This window comes from Aspergillus oryzae, chromosome 2 (genome assembly GCF_000184455.2).
Source record: "Aspergillus oryzae RIB40 DNA, chromosome 2".
NCBI lineage: Eukaryota > Fungi > Ascomycota > Eurotiomycetes > Eurotiales > Aspergillaceae > Aspergillus > Aspergillus oryzae.
The window spans coordinates 663,218-682,306 of NC_036436.1; the positions used below are offsets into that span (position 1 = coordinate 663,218).

Consider the following 19,089-nt stretch of genomic DNA (forward strand, 5'->3'; position numbering starts at 1 on the left):
CGGTACTATTGAATCACGAAGTATAAATAGAGCATACACCCCCTAACAGTTACGATATGATCAATAGTTGCCTAATTTCAGTCTATCGTGTATACAATTTTTGCCTAACTAGAGTCGTTCATTCGCTTTCTTATATCGTTCTTTGGTAAGATGAGGTTCGTCTCACTTGCCGTAGGGGCAGCCTTGCTAGGCGCTGCAGGCGCCTCCTCGATTTCTTCCAATGTAGGCTTGCTCAAAGCCAATGGTGGTCAGTTTCCTCACATAAGGCAAACCTGAATAAACAGGCTAATATACGAATAGTTGCGCTCGGAAACTGGGAAGCTGCCTACGAGAAAGCATCCGCTTTTGTCTCAGGCCTGACCACTGATCAGAAACTGGCTTTGATCACGGGTAGTAATGTTGAGTCGGCTAATGGAAACTTCACTCCCCTCTACTTCCTCGACGGAGACATGGGTCTTCAGGACTTCTATTATGTTTCTGCTTTCAGCTTGTCCTCGGCTCTTGCGATGACCTGGGATCGCGACGCTATTTATGAGCAGGCTAAAGCTGTCGGATCGGAGTTCTATAACAAGGGTGTTCAAGTGGTCGCTGGACCCACGTCTCAGCCATTGGGGCGTACCCCTTGGGGTGGTCGTGGCGTCGAAGGGTTTGGCCCGGATCCTTATCTCAATGGCTTGGCTACTGGACTCACCACCAAGGGCTATGTTGATGCTGGAGTGATACCGGGTGGTAAGGTGAGATATACTTTCCTAATCCCCGGACACTTTGTAATTTACTTATATGCGATCCGTGTGTCGATAGCACTTCCTCTTATACGAGCAAGAAACCAACAGGACCTCCAGTTTTGGAAGCAGCGGAGAAGGCTCTCCCTACTCCTCCAATGCGGATGACAAAACCATCCATGAAACATATCTGTGGCCATTCTACGATGCAGTGAAGAATGGCGCTGGCGCGGTGATGTGCGCAATGACCAAGGTCAACGGCACCATGGCTTGCGAGAATTCGGATCTTCTGATGAAGATGTTGAAGACGGAACTTGGCTTCCCGGGTATGGTCTGGCCTGACATGAATGGTCAAAACAGCGCCAAGGGATCAGCTTTGGGTGGTGAGGACTATGGATCGAGTTCTATCTGGAGTACTTCGACCATGGAAAGTTTCTTGTCGAACGGTACCCTCAGTGAGGCTCGCTTGAACGATATGGCCATCAGGAATCTGATAGGTTACTATTACGTTAACCTGGACAACGGCCGCCAGCCTACAAGGCAAACGACAGATGTCTATGTGGACGTTAGAGCTAACCATTCCAAGCTGATTCGAGAGAACGGAGCGAAGTCCATGGCGTTGTTGAAGAATGAGGGTGTGCTGCCGCTAAGCAAGCCCCATGTTATGAGTATCTTTGGAGCTCACGCTGGCCCTATCATGGGCGGCCCGAATAGTAATGTCGATGTCATGGGCTCCGGTCCGACCTATCAGGGTCACCTGGCCACAGGCTCGGGATCCGGAATGGCATCTATGCCCTATTTGATCACTCCCTACGATGCCCTGACTAACAAGGCGGCCCAAGACGGAACAGTGTTGCGTTGGGTGTTAAACGATACTTACAGCTCTGGGGGAGGCTCTTCGCTAGTTCCATCGAGTACGTCCTCTACTGCCGTGGAGCCGTCCTTTGAGAACTTTGCCACCGGATCGGATATCTGCCTGGTCTTCATAAATGCCCTGGCTGGAGAAGGTGCGGATCGAACCGAGCTATATAACGCAGACCAAGACGCTATGGTGAACACGGTTGCGGATAACTGCAACAACACAGTCGCGGTGGTCAATACTGTTGGACCGCGACTGCTGGATCAGTGGATCGAGCACGATAACGTTACAGCCGTTCTCTATGGATCTCTCCTCGGACAGGAATCGGGTAACTCAATCGTGGACCTTCTCTATGGCGACGTCAACCCATCCGGCCGTCTTGTCCACACCATTGCCAAGAACGAGAGTGACTACAATGTTGGACTTTGCTATACCGCCCAATGCAACTTCACCGAAGGTAAGCCGAACTTATTGATCCCTCAATATCCACACCACCACACACCTCACCCATCCATCCCATCGAATCTAACCAACGACAAACAGGAGTCTACCTCGACTACCGCTACTTCGACGCCCACAACATCACCCCCCGATACCCCTTCGGCCACGGCCTCTCCTACACCACCTTCCACTACTCATCCCTAGCCATCAAAGCCCCCTCATCCATAACGAAAGCACCAAAAGGCAACCTCACCGTCGGCGGCCCCAGCGACCTCTGGGACGTCGTAGGAACCGTCTCCGCCCGCATCGCCAACAACGGCACCCTTTCCGGCGCAGAGGTTCCTCAGCTCTATCTCGGCTTCCCCGATTCGGCAGATCAACCCGTTCGTCAGTTGAGGGGGTTCGATCGTGTTGAACTTTCAGCTGGGCAGGAAGCGGTTGTTACTTTTAATTTGCGGCGGAGGGATATCTCTTATTGGAATCTGAAGACTCAGCAGTGGATGGTTGCTGGGGGGAAGTATACGGTCTTTGTGGGGGGGAGTTCGAGGGATTTGAGGTTGAATGGGACGTTTTTTCTTTGGGTTGGGTCTTAGGTATGTTGCCTGATACAGTATTTCTAGGGGTACATGCTCTTGGAGGTTATCAGGTAAATAAATTAGGAGTGGGCCATGATAGTCGAAGGAGGATCGGGAAGGTTGATTTGCTAGATGCTAACACCTACCGCTGAAGATGTGGATGATCATAGTCACCCAGGCTATATAAACCACAAAAACGTCTCTCACAGCCAATCTTTCTCCACAGTCCATGCCTAGACATTCATTAGTTATTTCATAATCTCCTCTTCTCTCACGACAACGCATTGGCATTACACAAAGGACCCGTCCCTCTGCCGTCAAACTGAACTGAACCCCGTACCTACGATCCACCCCGCAGACCTTCTATCTGGGGACAATATAGATCTATACCCATGTCTACAAGGGAGACAGCCATGAGCGAAAGACATTTGGTGGAAAATTCATTATTGCTGAATGGCGCTAAGGCTGGCCCCACATGACCACAACTTCCATGCAATAGGACACGGCAAATAGGCTATTGAAATGAGGATAATTTTGAAACTCAATTTCCCCAGATATTACTTCAGGCTAAAAATGTAAACATTATTGATAGTGCGCAGGCTAAAGTCCCTGCTTTTGTATAGGGACGTCCGTGGTACATAAAGGCGACCCTTTTTTTCCCCAATAAAATCACAAAACATACAAAATATGGCCCTCGTCTTCCAGTCGTTATGAAGCTGATTTGGCCTACGTCTCTTCTCTTTACGGCCCTGGTGGCAGCCGAACCGTACCTTCTATTCAGTTCCGGTACAAGTGAGTACCAACTCGCGAGTAACACAACTGCACCAGCTGTATGGGTCGCGCAGAATGAGCCTGTTGGGGTTCTCCGAGCCGCACACGATTTGGCCAATGACTTTGGCCGCGTGCTCGGTGTCAACGGAACCGTTAATGTCTTCGATACCGACATCTCGGAGTCCCCTGGGAAGGCTGTCATCATCACCGGAACGGTGGGACAGTCTACTCCCATCGACCAGCTAGTTTCCGACGGGAAGCTCGACGTATCTCTGATTGAGGGCAAATGGGAATCATACGTCTCCCGGATCGTCGAGAACCCCTTCCCCAATGTTACATGGTCCCTCGTCGTAGCTGGCAGTGACAGGCGGGGCACAATCTATGGTCTGTACGACATTTCTGAGCAGATGGGGGTTTCGCCGTGGTACTGGTGGGCGGACGTCCCCGTGAAGACTAAGACCGGCATCTGGGTCGCGCCGGAGGGCACGTTCCAGAAATCCCCATCCGTTAAATATCGCGGGTTCTTTATCAACGATGAGTCGCCGGCGCTATCAGGTTGGGTTGCCGAGAACTTTGGGACTAAGTTTAATAGCGCCTTCTATCGGCATATCTTCGAGCTCTGCCTTCGACTCAAGGGCAATTATCTCTGGCCGGCTATGTGGGGCAAGATGTTCTATGTCGATGATGTCGATAATGGGCAGCTGGCGCATGAATACGGGATCATCATGGGCACGAGCCACCACGAGCCGATGGCCCGGTCCGAGCAGGAGCAAAAGACTTACCTGGATGGAGAGTGGAACTGGAACGAGAACCAGGCAAACATCACGACCTTCTTCCAGCAGGGAATTGACAGGGCCAAGCACTGGGACACAATATGGACCATGGGAATGCGCGGAGAAGGGGATGTCGCATCACCTACCTTGACAGCAGCCGACCTTGAAGAGTTGATTCATGCGCAGCAGAAGTTATTAGTGGAATCATTCAACGCTAGTGATCCCGCTAGCATTCCTCAGACCTGGGTGCTATACAAGGTGAGTCAACGTTTACTATTTGTCACACGAAATGTCTCTGACGACTCGCATGAAGGAGGTCAGTGATTACTATGCGGCAGGAATGGAGGTGCCAGAATCTGTTACCCTTCTTTGGACCGATGACAATTCGGGCAATCTCATCCGTGTGCCCATTGCCAATGAGACTTCTCGGGTAGCAGGCGCAGGCGTGTACTATCATTTTGACTACGTCGGCAGTCCACGGAGCTACAAGTGGATCAACTCAATCCAGCTGGTCAAGACATGGGAGCAGATGCATCTAGCCTACCAGAAAAGCGCCCGGCAAATATGGATTGCGAATGTCGGAGACATCAAGGGGCTCGAGGTGCCATTGACGCACTTTATGGATATGGCGTATGATATGGATCGCTTTACCAGTACGGATTCTACCACAAAATGGCTGAAGCGCTGGGCTGCCCGGGAGTTCAACGAACGGATTGCCGACCGTACTGCCGATATTCTCAATCATTATGGAACACTTGTTGCGCGCCGCAAGTACGAGCTCCTCAGCCAGTTGCCATTTGCATTCAGCACGATCTACTACGACGAAGCAGAGGCCAACCTGGCCCAATGGGAGAGTCTACTGGCCCAGACGCAGAGTGTTTACAGTTCTCTTGACCAGGCAACCCGAACTCCCTTTTTCGAAATGTTTTTGCACCCGGTGCTGGCCGGAAAGACCGTTGTGGATCTTTACACGAAGACCGCATTCAACGCACTATACCACCAGCAAGGCCGGATCAGCACAAACCGCCTTGCCCAAAAAGTGCATGATTTGTTTACTGAAGATTCCGCAATCACGGAGCGATATCACGGTGTCAAAGGAGGCAAATGGAGGCCGGTCATGGATCAGGTTCACATTGGCTACAGTTCATGGGACGACCCCGTGGACAACACTAACGTCATGCCAGCTTTGAGCTATATAGCAGCACCCCAGGGTGCTGGGGGCATCGGAATCGCTGTACAGGGCAGTGCAGCATCCTACCCAGAGCAGAAAACATTACGCCTCCTCTCCATGGACCCTTACATGCCTCCGTCAGAGTCGCGGTATATTGATATATTCGCTCGCAAAAACACCACAGTCACGTACTCCATTTCCTCCAACACCTCCTATGTCACGGTCTCAAACGCAAGTGGGTCAGTATCGGCATCTAGTAATATCTCCGACGTGCGCAGCACCATTACGGTTGATTGGGCTTCTGCAGAGCCGGGCTTATCACACACCGAACTGCAAGTGCGAGCGGGTGATGGGTTTACCGCCGCCCTCGTACTTCCTGTCAACAACACCTTCGTCCCTACAAACTTTACCGGTTTTGTCGAGTCGAATGGCGTCATCTCCATCGAAGCAAGCCACTATACCAGTGCCGAGACGAAAAGCAACGTCTCGTATGTCGAGATCCCGCATTACGGACGCACCCTCTCTGCCGTCATGCCCTGGCCGGTGACGATGGGGACGCAACATCCCAACACCGGGCCTGCGTTGCGATACTCCCTGTACACTACGACCGCGTCGCCCAGCGCAAGGCTCATCATTAGTCTCGGTGCCTCGCATAACCATGACCCCACGCGGTTGATCAAATTTGCCTATTCACTGGACGGATCGGTGCCCGTTACCGTCCGCCCGGTGTCTACTGTGCCGCCCTACAAGGAAGGCCAGGCCTGGCAGCAGGCGGTGATCGAAAACGGCTGGACATCGGTGATCGAGCTCCCTGGTGAGGTTGGGACGGGCGAGCATGAGTTGTCACTGTGGCTTCTTGAGCCAGGTGTGGTCTTGCAAAAGATTGTTTTGGACATGGGGGGTTATCAGGACTCGGCGCTGGGCTCGCCTGAGAGTATGAGAGTTGGTGTATGATATGTGTAACTATATTTTGTCATGGTGAGGAGGGGGGTCTAGGATGCGAAGCTCGAACATTTGAACTGACTCCGGTTAATAAGAATTTACATAGACCAGTGGATTTATAGGTGAGATTCTCAAATTTTCGGGGGATAGTAAGAATTTATATAGGAAATCGAATTCGCCACTATAGCTAGTATCACTTAGAAGGCTTTCTCACTTTCCGGGGCCTCATCTAGTGAGGTATTACAGTAGCTTCACCCAACTACACAAGCTCAAGCGGTTGATACTAGAGGACGAAGAGCATCGCCGGCTCACCAGCTCGAAGTTTTTGCAAGCATTGCCATAGCTTTCAAATGATACCTTACTTACTGAATGATCTTTTTCTGTGTAGCTCCTCAAGCATGTCACACAGTCGTTTTAAACTTTTATTTATCACCTTTCCAATTCTTCAGCCGACTTCAACTGTTCTCCCCCATTTACCCTCTGGTCCACCAATGCATTAATTCGCCAACGATCTTTTGTCCCCTTTCTCTTCTGACAACATCTTGGAACTGCCAGGACCTTTTTCCCAATAAAGTCAGCCGGGTCAACCGCGAACAAAAGCCAGGTATTTGCATAAACGCGGTTATCATCCTCAATCTCAATGATGTTAACCTGTAACACCTCGGGGTAGGGATCATCAGCTGGCACAAGATGGTCGAATGTCACACCGTAATAGTCAATCTGCCTTACCAGGTCATTGGAAAACGTTAGTCTTATGCATTTTATATCTGGGTGAGTAGGTAAGATAAGGATTAAGGCAAGCTTACTCATTCGGATACTTCTCTGGCGTCCAACCCACGTATTCATCTCTCACTACTAGATCGCCTGTGACTTCTTGACGAGGACCTAGTCTGTATAACTGTTGATATGTTAATCGTGCTAGCTCTGGGCCTGCTGGTTGTGGGAATGTTTGGCTTTGGGGATTTAGATGCCATGGCGTGTGTGGTAGGAGTCTTTGAATGGCGATCAAGGGACCTTCGATTTGGATTCGAAGCGGGTGGTCGTGCGGTGGGAGGTGATGTTTGTGACTGGGGTTTTGGATGCAAGGTGGAATGTGAAGTGGGAGCGCCATCTGGAGAATAAAGCTATCTGATTTCTCTTTTCTGGTGTTGATTGAGGAGCTGTGGTAACTGAAGCTGATGTTCTGCGTGCAGAGGTGGTGGAGGAGGGAAGTGATATATCCCCTTTGTCTAGGGTTTGGAGATTACCGTCATCACATGATTTGTAACTGTGCAACTCAATGAATAGGGCAGTAATAAACAAAGGTTAAATTGGCTAGCTAAAACAATTTAGAAAGTACAGGCAGTGGCTGCTTTCGAGGTTTGTAAATCTTGATGAGCGATCGCTTTAATAAATCTACTCTGTACTTGGGAACTGAATAGTATCTTCAACTCTTACTTCGGTAGCTTAAATCCTCCAGGTACATTGGTCTGAAACACCCTCCTTGGATCGACGTCCTGGCTCACGCGCTTCAATAGCTCCACATTCTTACTCTTATAGCTAGAGATTGGATCCTGCCATGGCGCCGCATAGTTGAGGTATACGAATGGCTCGTGGACACCTAACTTGCGTGCATCGTTATCGATGTTATCGAAAAGCTCGCGCGCAGCCTTCTCAACTTCCTCGTCATCTGACTCGTCGTCCCAAGTTGCGCTAAGAAGTGTTACAACCAGCGAACCAGACGCATCAGCTAGACCCAATGCATTCCTCGAGGCATTACGGGCATAGATAGCTGGCGGCAATGGCTCAAGAGAAATAGCCCACACCATACCTCGAATACCCTCAACACTCTTCAGACTAGAATCCCAGTGCTGGTAAACCGCAGTCAACATAGGAAGAGTAGACCCATGAGTGGTAACTACAGTCAACTGCCTTTAACAGAGTCAGCCAGACTCATCACGAAACCCAAGATCCGTAAACTCACCGCTTACCAACCTTCGAGAACGATCCCTGCTCCATCGCAATCTCATGCAACCCCGCAATCCTCACCGTACTATACAGCTTCGGGATCGCCATGAATGGGCGATAAACCACCGGATTCTCCTCGGCCTTCGTATACACGATGCTATTCACCACGGCCTTGCCCTGTGCCGAGTACCCGAAACTGGTGATCAGGGACGCATACTCATCATACCCCTCTGCTGAATTCACACCCGCAAATGCCTCGAGCTGCTCTTGGTAGGTATCAACAGAATGGTATACAGTTCCGCCCCAGATAGGACCCTGTTCGAAAGTCTTCAGGTCTACGCGCGTGACAACTCCGAAGTTATTTGATCCGCCACGCAGCGCAATCAGTAGTTCTGGATTCTCATGCTCATTGGCATTGACGATCGTGCCGTTAGCGAGGACGACTTCGAAGTTAGTCACCGTGTCGCAGGTCCAGCCGTACCGCGGAGAGAAATATGAGATCCCCCCGCCGGTGGTTAGGCCACCAACTCCTACCTGTCCTGCGCGACCGCCTGCGACTGAGAGGCCTAATTGGTCGAGGTGGGGATAGACGTCGCCCCAGGTTGCGCCGACGCCGATGGAGGCGGTCGTGCGATCGGGGCTTACTTTGATACTGTTTAGGCCACGGAGGTCGAGAGTGATTCCGTTTGCGATGTTGGATGCGCCGGTGAAGGGGGCATGGCCGCCTGAGCGAATGGCGAAATTTGGAGTTTCAGGGGTTGAATTTATTATTTTGATGGCGGTGGACACGTCCTGTGCTGTCGTTGGAGAAACAATGCAAAGGGGGTGGAGGTTGGAGTTTTGTTGGGAGAAGTAAGTGTTGATCGAGTCGTTGTAGGGTTGGCTGTTTGGGAATGAGACCTTTTTGCCGAGAGCGCCAATCAAGGCTAGGCACTAGTTTTGTCAGGTTGGGGCAATGTATAGTTTGGCAAGGGCTTACACAGGTTGCTACACTCGTGTTGGTGGTGTTGCCCGAGTTATTTCCCATGGCCAGAGATTGTGCAGATGCTGTCGGCAGAAAATAAGTAGAAACGAGGGAGGAAACCGGGGAGTAACAGCTATTTGTACAAGGAAAGTTATACTTCCCAGGATTTAGGGCTTACATACTGGTCTATATGATATGATCAGTCTGACGCTTAGCGGTTGGAGTGGCGGCTTACTTGCATTAGCGTGTGCTTAACTCTCTAAAGTGCCTGCTCGTGCACATATTCCGCAGGAAGACCTCTACTATCCAAGGGTTCTTTTTATAAAAAACAATAATCGACTACTTTCAATCATAGTAGACACTAGCTCCAATGACACAGATGTGTGTGCTTAAGCTAGTTCTGCGTAGCCCCAGTAGGTGGGTTGTGGCTGTAAGGCGTGCACGGAACCCCGCTACGCCCTAAGAGACAGGCTGCACAGCCACCCAGCACCCCGGCATCTCCCTTATGTTTCCACACTCACTCTAGGTGCTTCTGAAGGCTATTGGGATTGTGGAGCCTTTATCATGCAGCTGTTTGAGAATCTATCTAGTCGTGCCTTGGAGCAGTCGTCGTGGACTACATAGGTAAGAGCTACTACGAGCTTAGTCAGCCTCGCTATACCTATTTGGAAATATGGCGGGGGCGGGTCCCGAACGGGTTCTAGATCTCTGACCCAAACCCGACCTGTTAACAACTCTACTTATGCTTATCAGATATTAGTATCTGCAAGAATTCTGGAGTATCTTCCCTCCACGTTACTCAACCAAAGAAGACTTGAAAGAACCGGAATGTGTGCTGGTCAACGGTGTCTTCCAATGGAAACATGCGCTGGCCAATGGTCACCAAGAAGAGAATTTTTCCGTACCTGTGAAAGTCGCAGTGGCAGCAAATGGCGTCAGGTCGTCTCAGGCCAATGGAGCTGTAGCCGTAGGGACACCACCAGCCAAAATAACTGATTACAAGGTGAGTGGAGCCAATGGCTTAAAACATGAAAACGGCTGCATTAGCAACGATACTCAACATCTGTTGCAAAACCTTCCGACGATGTAAGCATCAGCTCATTTCCCTCCAATGAAGGAAGTCTAACTCAATGGATAGGCTGTCAAAGCTCCCTACAACTACATTAACACCCTTCCCTCGAAAAATATTAGGGAGACCTTCATCGACGCCCTGAACTCTTGGCTAGAAGTCCCCGCGGCATCTTCAACGTCTATCAAATCTATTATCGGCATGCTCCACCATTCATCTCTCATGCTCGACGACATTGAGGATAATTCAGTTCCGCGTAGAGGAAGTCCTACCGCTCATACTTTGTTTGGCGTGGGACAAACAATAAACTCAGCCAACTACACTTTTGTGTGTGCTTTCGAGGAACTCCAGAAGCTTCAGAGCCCAAACGCTATAGGGGTCTTTATCGAGCAGTTGAAGAACCTACACTGTGGACAGGGTCTGGACCTGTATTGGAAATATAACACTCACGTTCCCACCGCTGACGAGTACATGACCATGATTGATCATAAGACAGGCGGTCCCTTTCGATTGTGTGTTCGGCTGATGCAAGGCGAGTCTAGCGGGAAGACCGAGCACATTGATGCGCGCCGATTCGTCACATTACTTGGGCGCTATTTCCAAATCCGCGACGATTACCAGAACCTCACGTCAGCCGAAGTAAGGCTGAATATTTAATAGTGTTGGGAAGCACAGCTAACGTGCAACAGTACACTTCTCAAAAAGGCTTTTGGGAGGACCTGGATGAGGGCAAGAGTTCGTGGCCGCTCATCGACTGTCTCACCGGCTCTGATCCCGAACAGACTATGATAAAGGGTATACTACAGCACAAAGGCGTTGGAGAGATGCCGATGGCTATGAAACGACTGATACTGGGAAAGATGAGAAAGGGAGGAGCCCTCGACTCCACTTTCTTGCTGCTCCAGGACATGCAAGAGGACATACTCAAGGAGCTGGAATTGCTTGAAGCTGAATTCGGGTCTGAGAATCCCATCCTCGAATTAGTTCTAAGGAGATTGTGTCTGTGAGGAGTTATCAATTTATAGGAGCTGTTCACTTCATACTACAAACCCGGATTTGCACAGTAGAAGATCGATTGTAGGCAGTTTGTTCAACTTTCCAGAATTACCGCGTGAGCGTCCTCAAAGTCCGCTAGGTCCCTCGCAAGTCTTGGTACATGCACCCATTTAACAATTCAGAATCTATCTGTTGATTCGAGCAAGGTGTGGAACTCCAAAGTCCATCCTACATCACCAGCAAAATGGGACGGATATCGTTTCCTTCTAATGGGCGAAGGTCCCAAGAACCGGAATATAGCTCAGCTTATAGCGACGTCGCCTGAACAGATCGCATTTCGCTACGGTGTGCACGCCTGTCCTGGCCACCCTTTCGCTGGGAACGAAATCAAAATTGCATTGTCTCGCATCTTGTTGAAAGACGAGGTGAAGACTAGTCTCCGATCACGTTGCCTTCTACGATGATCATTATCAGCCACACCTCGTCAACACAGAAATGAAATATAGTTTCATGGCATTGTGGTCATTCCGCGAAGGCTGTGACATGATTCATGAGCATATGTTGGAGCATGGCCCCCAGTTGATCGACCTGTGGGTAAATACGAGGTTCGGTTGCTGTGATTGACACCCGCCGAGACCGACGGACCGCGCTTGGCTAGGACATATTTCCGTAAAAAGCTAAGCAGCTCTCGTATTAGTCGCTGATCATCAAGATATCCTCGTATGTTTGCCATTCATGACCCGTATTGGGTGTCTTGGCTTGAACGCAGAGCCTCGTTGTCGCACCCCCACCTCAGGTTGGGCCGGGTGTGCCCTGAAGTTATAACAGATAAGGTACTCCGTAGGAGATATACTGATCAGTGTACATCACCAAACTCTGAATAGCATTTTGGCTCATCTCATGGCAGAACTCACAGTGGGCTATGTGTCTGGTATCATTGCCGCCGCGGTATTTTTGGGTAGGTTCAACTGAGCATAGTGAAGGTGTACCACACAAAATACTTAGATGTCTCAGTCCGGGTCTTTGTTCCTACTGTCATATGTTTGGTAGTCATCGGTCATCTCCCAGAGGAGAATACAATTGTCTCATGGTATTGCTTTTCGCTCTAGTTCCAGCGCTGCTATTGACGCATTATTAGGTCTGTCGTCAGCAGGCTGATTCATTCGTCATACTGGCCAACGATACTTAATTCCGACACTGCTGCCAGTACAGGAGTCAGCAGAGCGATAAATGCTTGCAACTGGCTACAATTGGGTGCGCTTGGGCTTGTTGCAATTACTGGAATTGTAACCCCTTTGGGCCTATACGATACTATTGGCCCTGATGATACCCCAACAAATATCCCATTCCGTTATGCCTCTGATACATCGGCGTTTGGAAAGGCCACCCGCTCGAGAGATGGATATAGATCACTTAGGGTCTGTTACGCAGATGAAGACCCCAATACCGATGAGGGATGTCCTGGTGCGCCGCCAAATATCAATGATATTGAAGACCCTGCCGAGGCGTACTCAATCTGGCCGAGTAGTGTTGATTTATTCACGAGTGGAAAGGTACCGTCGACTGTTTCCAGCCTTTTTGACATCCAGTGGCGGTCGTTTCGGTCGACGACCAACGTAGCCTTGGGTGTCAACGGCAGTGCATTCTCTGAAGGATATTACCGGCAAATCTCGCAGTTCATCATGGAGGAGGGAATCATAGCGGTTGAGGGCTTGATCGTTGATACTAAAGCTGGACGTATAGGCTTCCGGAACCATACTGTACCTGTGGATGTTCCTACGGGTGCGAGGTGGACAGAAGATATACTGTTCATCGAACCGGAAGCACGTTGCGTGAACACCAACTTGACCGTGGACTACAGGTACAACCCGTCCAGTGAGACGTATGATAGCTTTGAAGACACACGGGACCCAGTCCTGGTTGACCACGGCGGCTTCAGTAACCTACCCCATGCGGTCTATGAGATAGACACGGCGAATTTCCAAAACAATGTAGCATTGTATGAGCGTGCCTACAGTGCTGCCTGGAGGCATAATATGGCATTGATGCAGTTCTTCAACGTGACGACCAACGGATCAGATGGCCTGGCACCCTTCGCCTATATGAATTCGGAAGTCGGAAAGAAGTTTGATTTACGCAGCATAGGGAGCAGTTATATTGCCCCCGTGACTGTTCAGACGGACAGCCGGTATGCTGGCTTCCTTGAACTCCCGTTTCCTAACCAGTCAACATCATCGTCCCTGAGGGATAGACCTGAGGGTCCTAACCCTGTTAATCTCACTGCACAAGATACCTACGCAATTGCCCAGGAGGCCTGTCACTATCCTTCAATGGAAGATCTGTCAAACCTGTCGTTCGTTGGTGTGTCCTGTGGCACAGTCTTCGCAGCACCTGGGAGGCTTGACGGAGACCCACTCATCCCCGACACAAATAGCACTTGGAGCACTCCAATCTACTCCTGTGCTGCTGCTGCAAAAGCGGCTATACGCAAGGTCACATTTAGATTCAATGGAACGGGGGAGCTGGATAACCTTGAGATCGAAAGAATAGAGCGCTCATCTAAACCTCAGCTCTGGGGTGTCGAGCGATTAGCCAATCACACGATAAGGAACGTACGGCCTCTATGGGGTATCGTATCCCCTGAGGTGGGCACTCGTGACGACATCTCCACTGTCGAAAGAGACCATCTCTGGCTTCCTGGTTACCCAGATACGTCCGTATCGGACCTCTACACCGGACAGGCAAACATGCCTGGCAGCCAGTTCTATATGGACAGGCTGCTATCTCTTTTCGGGGTCAGAAATATGGAGAAGTCCACGTCACGATATACGGGACTCAACGATCTGGCTCTATATAGTCAATGGTTGGAGCTATCCAACTCATCATCCGGCGTTGAGCACATGCTCAAACTTATGTGGACTGACATGGCGGCCAATACTGTGGTAGGTACGCGAGGGTGGCATTCGCCGAAGAATGGAGAAAGGTTGTCAAAGCGAGATAGCGGCGAGGTAAATGTGCCAGTTACACTATGGTCACAACACATTGAATATCGACTTCCGTACGCCATTCCTGCCTTTATATTACTTGCCCTCTGCATTGCACTGGGAGCATGGAGTATTTGGTTACTTATTTTGAGGCGCGTCGGCCTCAAACAAATGCGAACGTACCTCGCTCGTACCTCCCCGGGTAGGATACTCGGGCATGCGCTACATGAAGATCAAGGGAATATTCTTGCGTCTACGGACGTGTGGCTTCAGCAGATAGGCTTACGAAAGGTCACGCTGCCAGGGCGAAATGAAGACAGCGAAATTCCATTGCTAGATGTTCAGCGGACACTAACCCACGAGGATGGTGGAGGAGATAAGAGCTCTAAGTAGAGGTAGCGTGATGCTTTATCGCCCAGATCTAACCGGAATAATGGGTTAAGATGGATATGACTTTTTCTCTTTTTGTAGCCTTTCTTCTTGGTTTGTATTCGTTTCTGTCCGTGTTTATTCGTCCTCTTTGTATATTTTTTACTTTTACTTTTTTTGTTATTGGCCATATCTGCCTCGACTAAGAGATTATGTAGTCTTGGTACGTGCGACTATCCAAGCTAATCAATCCATAATGACAAAGCATTTACTGTATATAGTGATCTTGAGCGGAAAAGCTGCAATTTTACGTGAGATACTATACTTAGCATGATTCTCGGACTCTTCCCCGACCTACAATATTGGTATATTATTGAGAGATTTAGTGGAAAATCGCGAGTCCCAAATCTAGAAGAGCGTTACCTTTATTATCTTCAGAGCAAATACAGTTCAGAAACCCGTTATAAGACAGCGAGGGCTGCATAGTAGTCCCCTTTTGAGTCTTCCCCAGCTTAGCTTATCCGGTTTATCAAACCTCCTGCCCTACTTATAGTACCCCAGATCCAAGAACCCCACCCCCCCCCCCAAATGCTCTCTGTGGCCAGCTGGCTCTTAGAAAACAATTTGAAATGTCGATCTTATGTCTCGAGGCAATCTCCTTAGCTTAAAAGGAAAACATTTACCCTTTCACAAAGTCAAGAGGGAGAGAGGAGGTACCAATCTATAGGTGGGCAAGTTAGTGTGACATAAGAGATAAGAAGAGTCAAGTCCATCAAGTGAAGTCAGGCCAAGCACGGCCATGGTCGTCTCAATCTCGTCTTTCAAGATACGTATGGCCTTACTGGCACCTGCTTCACCGAAGGCTACGGTACGCCCTAGAGAAAGGGCCTGCCCAACCCGACAGCCCTGGCACCGAGGGCAATCGCTTTGACAATATCCGCCCCTCGAGTAATACCACCATCCACTGTCGCAAACCTCTGGGCAGTGCTGACGCATGGAAACGAGGTTGTCTCCCGCTCAAGGAGCAGAGTCTAGTTACCGGCCTCCATGGTTTGAAAGCCATACTCCATGCACAACGTTGCATCTTCCCAGCCCTGTATACCTTTGATGGCAATAGGCAACTCAGTGATTCTCGAAGCTATTTTATATATAGCAGAAGTCCAGTCATGTCCGGATTGCACGGCGCTGTTGTTCTTCAGTACGGTTAACAACAGAAAGGATAGGGACGGCTCCTCACGGTCGTCCCACCGAAGGTTCTCCAGCAAAGCCATCAGCCTCCTCCTCATCATCATCGGGATTTGTACCCTTTGGAGAACGCTTAGACATTCTCACTCGCAAATCACGTTCTATCTTTCCGGCACGAACAGGATCTATGGTCAATGCGAAGCCCTTGCATCCGAGACGGACGGCCTGTTTGACTTCCTGAGTGGTAATGAAAAAGGGCACATTGAATTTGGTTCCTAGAATGGTCCGCAATCGAGCTAGAACGGTACCTTGTAAGCATGATGATAATTGAAGAAATTGCGGAAGATCTGATTGGATACAATTGGAATGAAAAAACAACAGATCAATAGCCCACTACGGGAATATTCATGTAGCCAGGTCTGGGTCTCATGCCTCGACTATGGTGAATAAATCTGCCCCGTCATTCTCATGAGATATACTCCGCTGGATGGGAATTATGGTTATTCGAAATTCTCAACCGTTTATCTAAATTAATAATATTAAATTCTACATTTTTTTATATAATTTTCTTACTAAATTAATTAAACCTTATAAATAAGAATTTTCAAATTTAGCTTTATTAATATAAAGTAATTGTTCGGGTAAGGAAGCGGACCGTATCCGGGTCTACGGTGGCGCGTTATCAACACTTGGAAACCTGTCTCTGTGAGCAGTTCTGCCGGCTGCCATAATACTATTACTCGGTTTATGATAGCGGGAATCGCTTGGAGACCCCACCTCCTCTCCCGGGTCGTAGTTGCTGAGCTCACCTTATACTCCCATCCATTGTTGGTCTTGTGATTATGAGTAATCCTGCCCTTGGTGGACCTTGAGATCAAAGAAAGCTTTGGAGATGGAGGATTGTGCCTCGATTTCTTCTGTCGTAATGCCATGATCAATCAGAGTAAAGAAGAGAAATGAAGACTTCATTGCCGATGAGGCAACACCCGGACGTATGTAGGATGTTTTTAGGATCACCTTTATTCTTTGTTCGGCTCTTCCGGTCTTTCTTTCTCATTGGTCTGCATTCTGCACTTGACCTCCTTTGGACAAGTGCTAAGGATCCAAGGTCGACAGGATTGCAGCTGGTGGGGAAGCTAAGCGCACAGACGGTGATGAACTGGTCGAACCACAACTATGAGACCCATCGTTACCCATTAGACTAAACCAGAATCAGTAGCATTAGCCGCCAAGACTTTGCCCGTTGTTCCAACTCAAAATTGTCACTCTCTCCTGTGGTCTTTTGTTATATCGACCTGGCTGGCTGGCTGGCGGGCAGCAGGCCTTCTTGCATGACCCCCATACTACGGCCTGTGCAAACATGAAAGTCAAGAGTCGGGCAGTATGTCAGACTTGTCGACAAAGGAAATATGGGGTAGGTTCTGTGCCGCTGCTAGCAATACTTAGGAGTCATTCTCAAGAGTCAACTTGTACTAACGAAACGAATCCGGTCTTGTGTAGTGCGACGGGAAGCGTCCTGCCTGTACTCAATGTCTTTCCACCAAGAGACGTTGCCCAGGTTATGAAGATGTGACGTTTGTTTCGCCAAACACGACTGGGCCACGACGGCTTGTCTCTTCCAAATCTCCACCCAAAGAACCAGAGACTCTGTCCTCAACCGCAATGGCAATGGTCCATGTCAGGTCGTCCACCAATGGTCTGACACTCAACCTGTCCAATGCTTGGTGGTCTACCGACGAAGATGTCTATGCTTTGGTTACCGAGTATTTCGCTCCCGAGCCTCATGGCCGGTGGCAGGATTTCCGTGTTGACCAGTCGCCGTCAGCAACCGCCAGCCCTTGGTTGGAGGTGCTTCCTTTGCTGCTAGACCGCAGTCGAAGCACCAGTCGAGGCGCTTCTCTGCTCTCTGCTTCACTCAAAACTCTAGGTTATTCAATCGCCTCCAAAGGGGGCAATGGCTCCACGCGCTCGCAGTGGGAGATTTCTCGCGCGGAGTATTATTCCAAGGCTGTGCATTGCTTGAAGCATGATTTGAATGAAGGTACCGGCGTGTGTGACGAGTCCGCTGCGGCGATCATGTGCTTAAGCATGGCAGAGGTATGTGGTGCCGTTTCCTGTAAAATCCTGAGGAACTCTTCATTAAGACCAGCAAGCTGTTGATTCCCACCTCCAGAGACGGCTGGATCGCTCATGTTAGAGGTATTGGTCGAATGATGGAACTCTGCGGCCCTCGGACATTCAATAAACCCATCTCGCACCAGCTATTCCTCGGCTTTCGTCCAATGATCGTATGTCATTATCTCAGCATATATTCACTAATTTCAGGCCACTAACCGCGCGAGTGTAGCTCGTAGAGGCGTGCCAGTCCCGTCAAGATACGTTTCTATCAGCTGACGAGTGGCGGGTGATACCTTTTCTCTCGCATGCAGCCTCCCCTCTGCAGATTCTCCTCGGCCATGGCTCGATTCTTCCTTCTTTACTTCAGAAGTCTCAATCGCTCCAGCTCCTTTCCGGCGCAGAGAAAGACTCCATGGCGGGAGATATTCTAACTGCCTTGATAGTAACTCTCCAAGAGCTTGACGCGTGGGAGCAATCCATGCAATCGACGGTTTCTGGTCCCCTTTTCTGGTCAAGCCCAGCATCTGCCACCTCACCGGGAACCGTTCAAACCACAAAGTCCTGCATATGGTTTCCCAGTCTGTCCATGGCAACGGCATTGACTTACCTATGGGCCTTTCGCGCGGTATGTTTCAGTCAAGTAGCACAGGTGCTATCTTTCGATCAAGCTCTCGCTTCTCGTACGGACTGGATCTGGACCTGCCTGGATATCTCGGGAACCCAGAATTGTCGAGAGAAGGCTCTTGCTTTCCACACAATGATCTGCCAAAGCATCCCGTTCTTCATGCAAGACAAGATGAAATTTTACGGTGCTGCCTCCGTTACTCTACCATTAATGGTCACGCAAACTGTCCTGTTCTCGTAGCAGTGGTCAAAAGTCCGCTGCTGATTATGTCCCCAGTCGCCTGCAATGGATTTGATCCTCTAAATAAATATATACTTAGCAGATAATATTCCGTGATGGTCCGGCAAATATGGTAAATATGTATGAGGCCCATCATGAAATCTGACATAGTAGGTGAAACTGATAGTACTTTATTCTGGAGCGTTATGCAATCACCATCGTCTGTGGATATCTTCTGGGTCTTCTTGGGCTTGGCGGGTTTTATTTCTTTATCGGTAAATCGACCCCGCCATTTAAATGTCTTCCGATGTGCCGAGTCGTTGATATTAGTGGAGCCTCCCACAAATTCCCGCTTCACC

General features: G+C 49.5%; 7 protein-coding genes across 7 annotated transcripts; 6 read left to right on the forward strand and 1 right to left on the reverse strand.

The window, feature by feature from the left end:
• Positions 1 to 150: 150 nt before the first annotated feature.
• On the forward strand, positions 151 to 2,615 carry AO090001000266 (uncharacterized protein; the record flags this gene model as incomplete). The annotated part of the gene is made up of 4 exons (XM_023234461.1): positions 151 to 247; positions 301 to 734; positions 802 to 2,038; positions 2,125 to 2,615. The coding sequence occupies 4 exons, from the start codon at positions 151 to 153 to the stop codon at positions 2,613 to 2,615; spliced, it is 2,259 nt and encodes a 752-aa protein (XP_023089584.1).
• Positions 2,616 to 3,307: 692 nt separating this feature from the next.
• Positions 3,308 to 7,521, forward strand: AO090001000267 (glycoside hydrolase family 115 protein; the record flags this gene model as incomplete). The annotated part of the gene is made up of 3 exons (XM_023234462.1): positions 3,308 to 4,399; positions 4,455 to 6,246; positions 7,412 to 7,521. 3 exons carry the CDS (start codon positions 3,308 to 3,310, stop codon positions 7,519 to 7,521), a joined length of 2,994 nt encoding a protein of 997 aa, XP_023089585.1.
• A 931-nt stretch (positions 7,522 to 8,452) lies between these two features.
• AO090001000268 (FPP/GGPP synthase family protein) lies at positions 8,453 to 11,241 on the forward strand (the record flags this gene model as incomplete). Its single annotated transcript, XM_023234463.1, has 4 exons — positions 8,453 to 8,471; positions 9,987 to 10,168; positions 10,304 to 10,873; positions 10,924 to 11,241. The coding sequence occupies 4 exons, from the start codon at positions 8,453 to 8,455 to the stop codon at positions 11,239 to 11,241; spliced, it is 1,089 nt and encodes a 362-aa protein (XP_023089586.1).
• Positions 11,242 to 12,130: 889 nt separating this feature from the next.
• On the forward strand, positions 12,131 to 14,607 carry AO090001000269 (uncharacterized protein; the record flags this gene model as incomplete). The annotated part of the gene is made up of 3 exons (XM_023234464.1): positions 12,131 to 12,188; positions 12,281 to 12,320; positions 12,369 to 14,607. The coding sequence occupies 3 exons, from the start codon at positions 12,131 to 12,133 to the stop codon at positions 14,605 to 14,607; spliced, it is 2,337 nt and encodes a 778-aa protein (XP_023089587.1).
• A 1,098-nt stretch (positions 14,608 to 15,705) lies between these two features.
• AO090001000270 (uncharacterized protein) lies at positions 15,706 to 16,700 on the reverse strand (the record flags this gene model as incomplete). The annotated part of the gene is made up of 3 exons (XM_023234465.1): positions 15,706 to 15,721; positions 15,821 to 16,043; positions 16,424 to 16,700. 3 exons carry the CDS (start codon positions 16,698 to 16,700, stop codon positions 15,706 to 15,708), a joined length of 516 nt encoding a protein of 171 aa, XP_023089588.1.
• Positions 16,701 to 17,430: 730 nt separating this feature from the next.
• AO090001000271 (uncharacterized protein) lies at positions 17,431 to 17,965 on the forward strand (the record flags this gene model as incomplete). Its single annotated transcript, XM_023234466.1, has 2 exons — positions 17,431 to 17,865; positions 17,918 to 17,965. The coding sequence occupies 2 exons, from the start codon at positions 17,431 to 17,433 to the stop codon at positions 17,963 to 17,965; spliced, it is 483 nt and encodes a 160-aa protein (XP_023089589.1).
• A 333-nt stretch (positions 17,966 to 18,298) lies between these two features.
• AO090001000272 (uncharacterized protein) lies at positions 18,299 to 18,751 on the forward strand (the record flags this gene model as incomplete). Its single annotated transcript, XM_023234467.1, has 1 exon — positions 18,299 to 18,751. One exon carries the CDS (start codon positions 18,299 to 18,301, stop codon positions 18,749 to 18,751), a length of 453 nt encoding a protein of 150 aa, XP_023089590.1.
• Between the last annotated feature and the right edge of the window lie 338 nt (positions 18,752 to 19,089).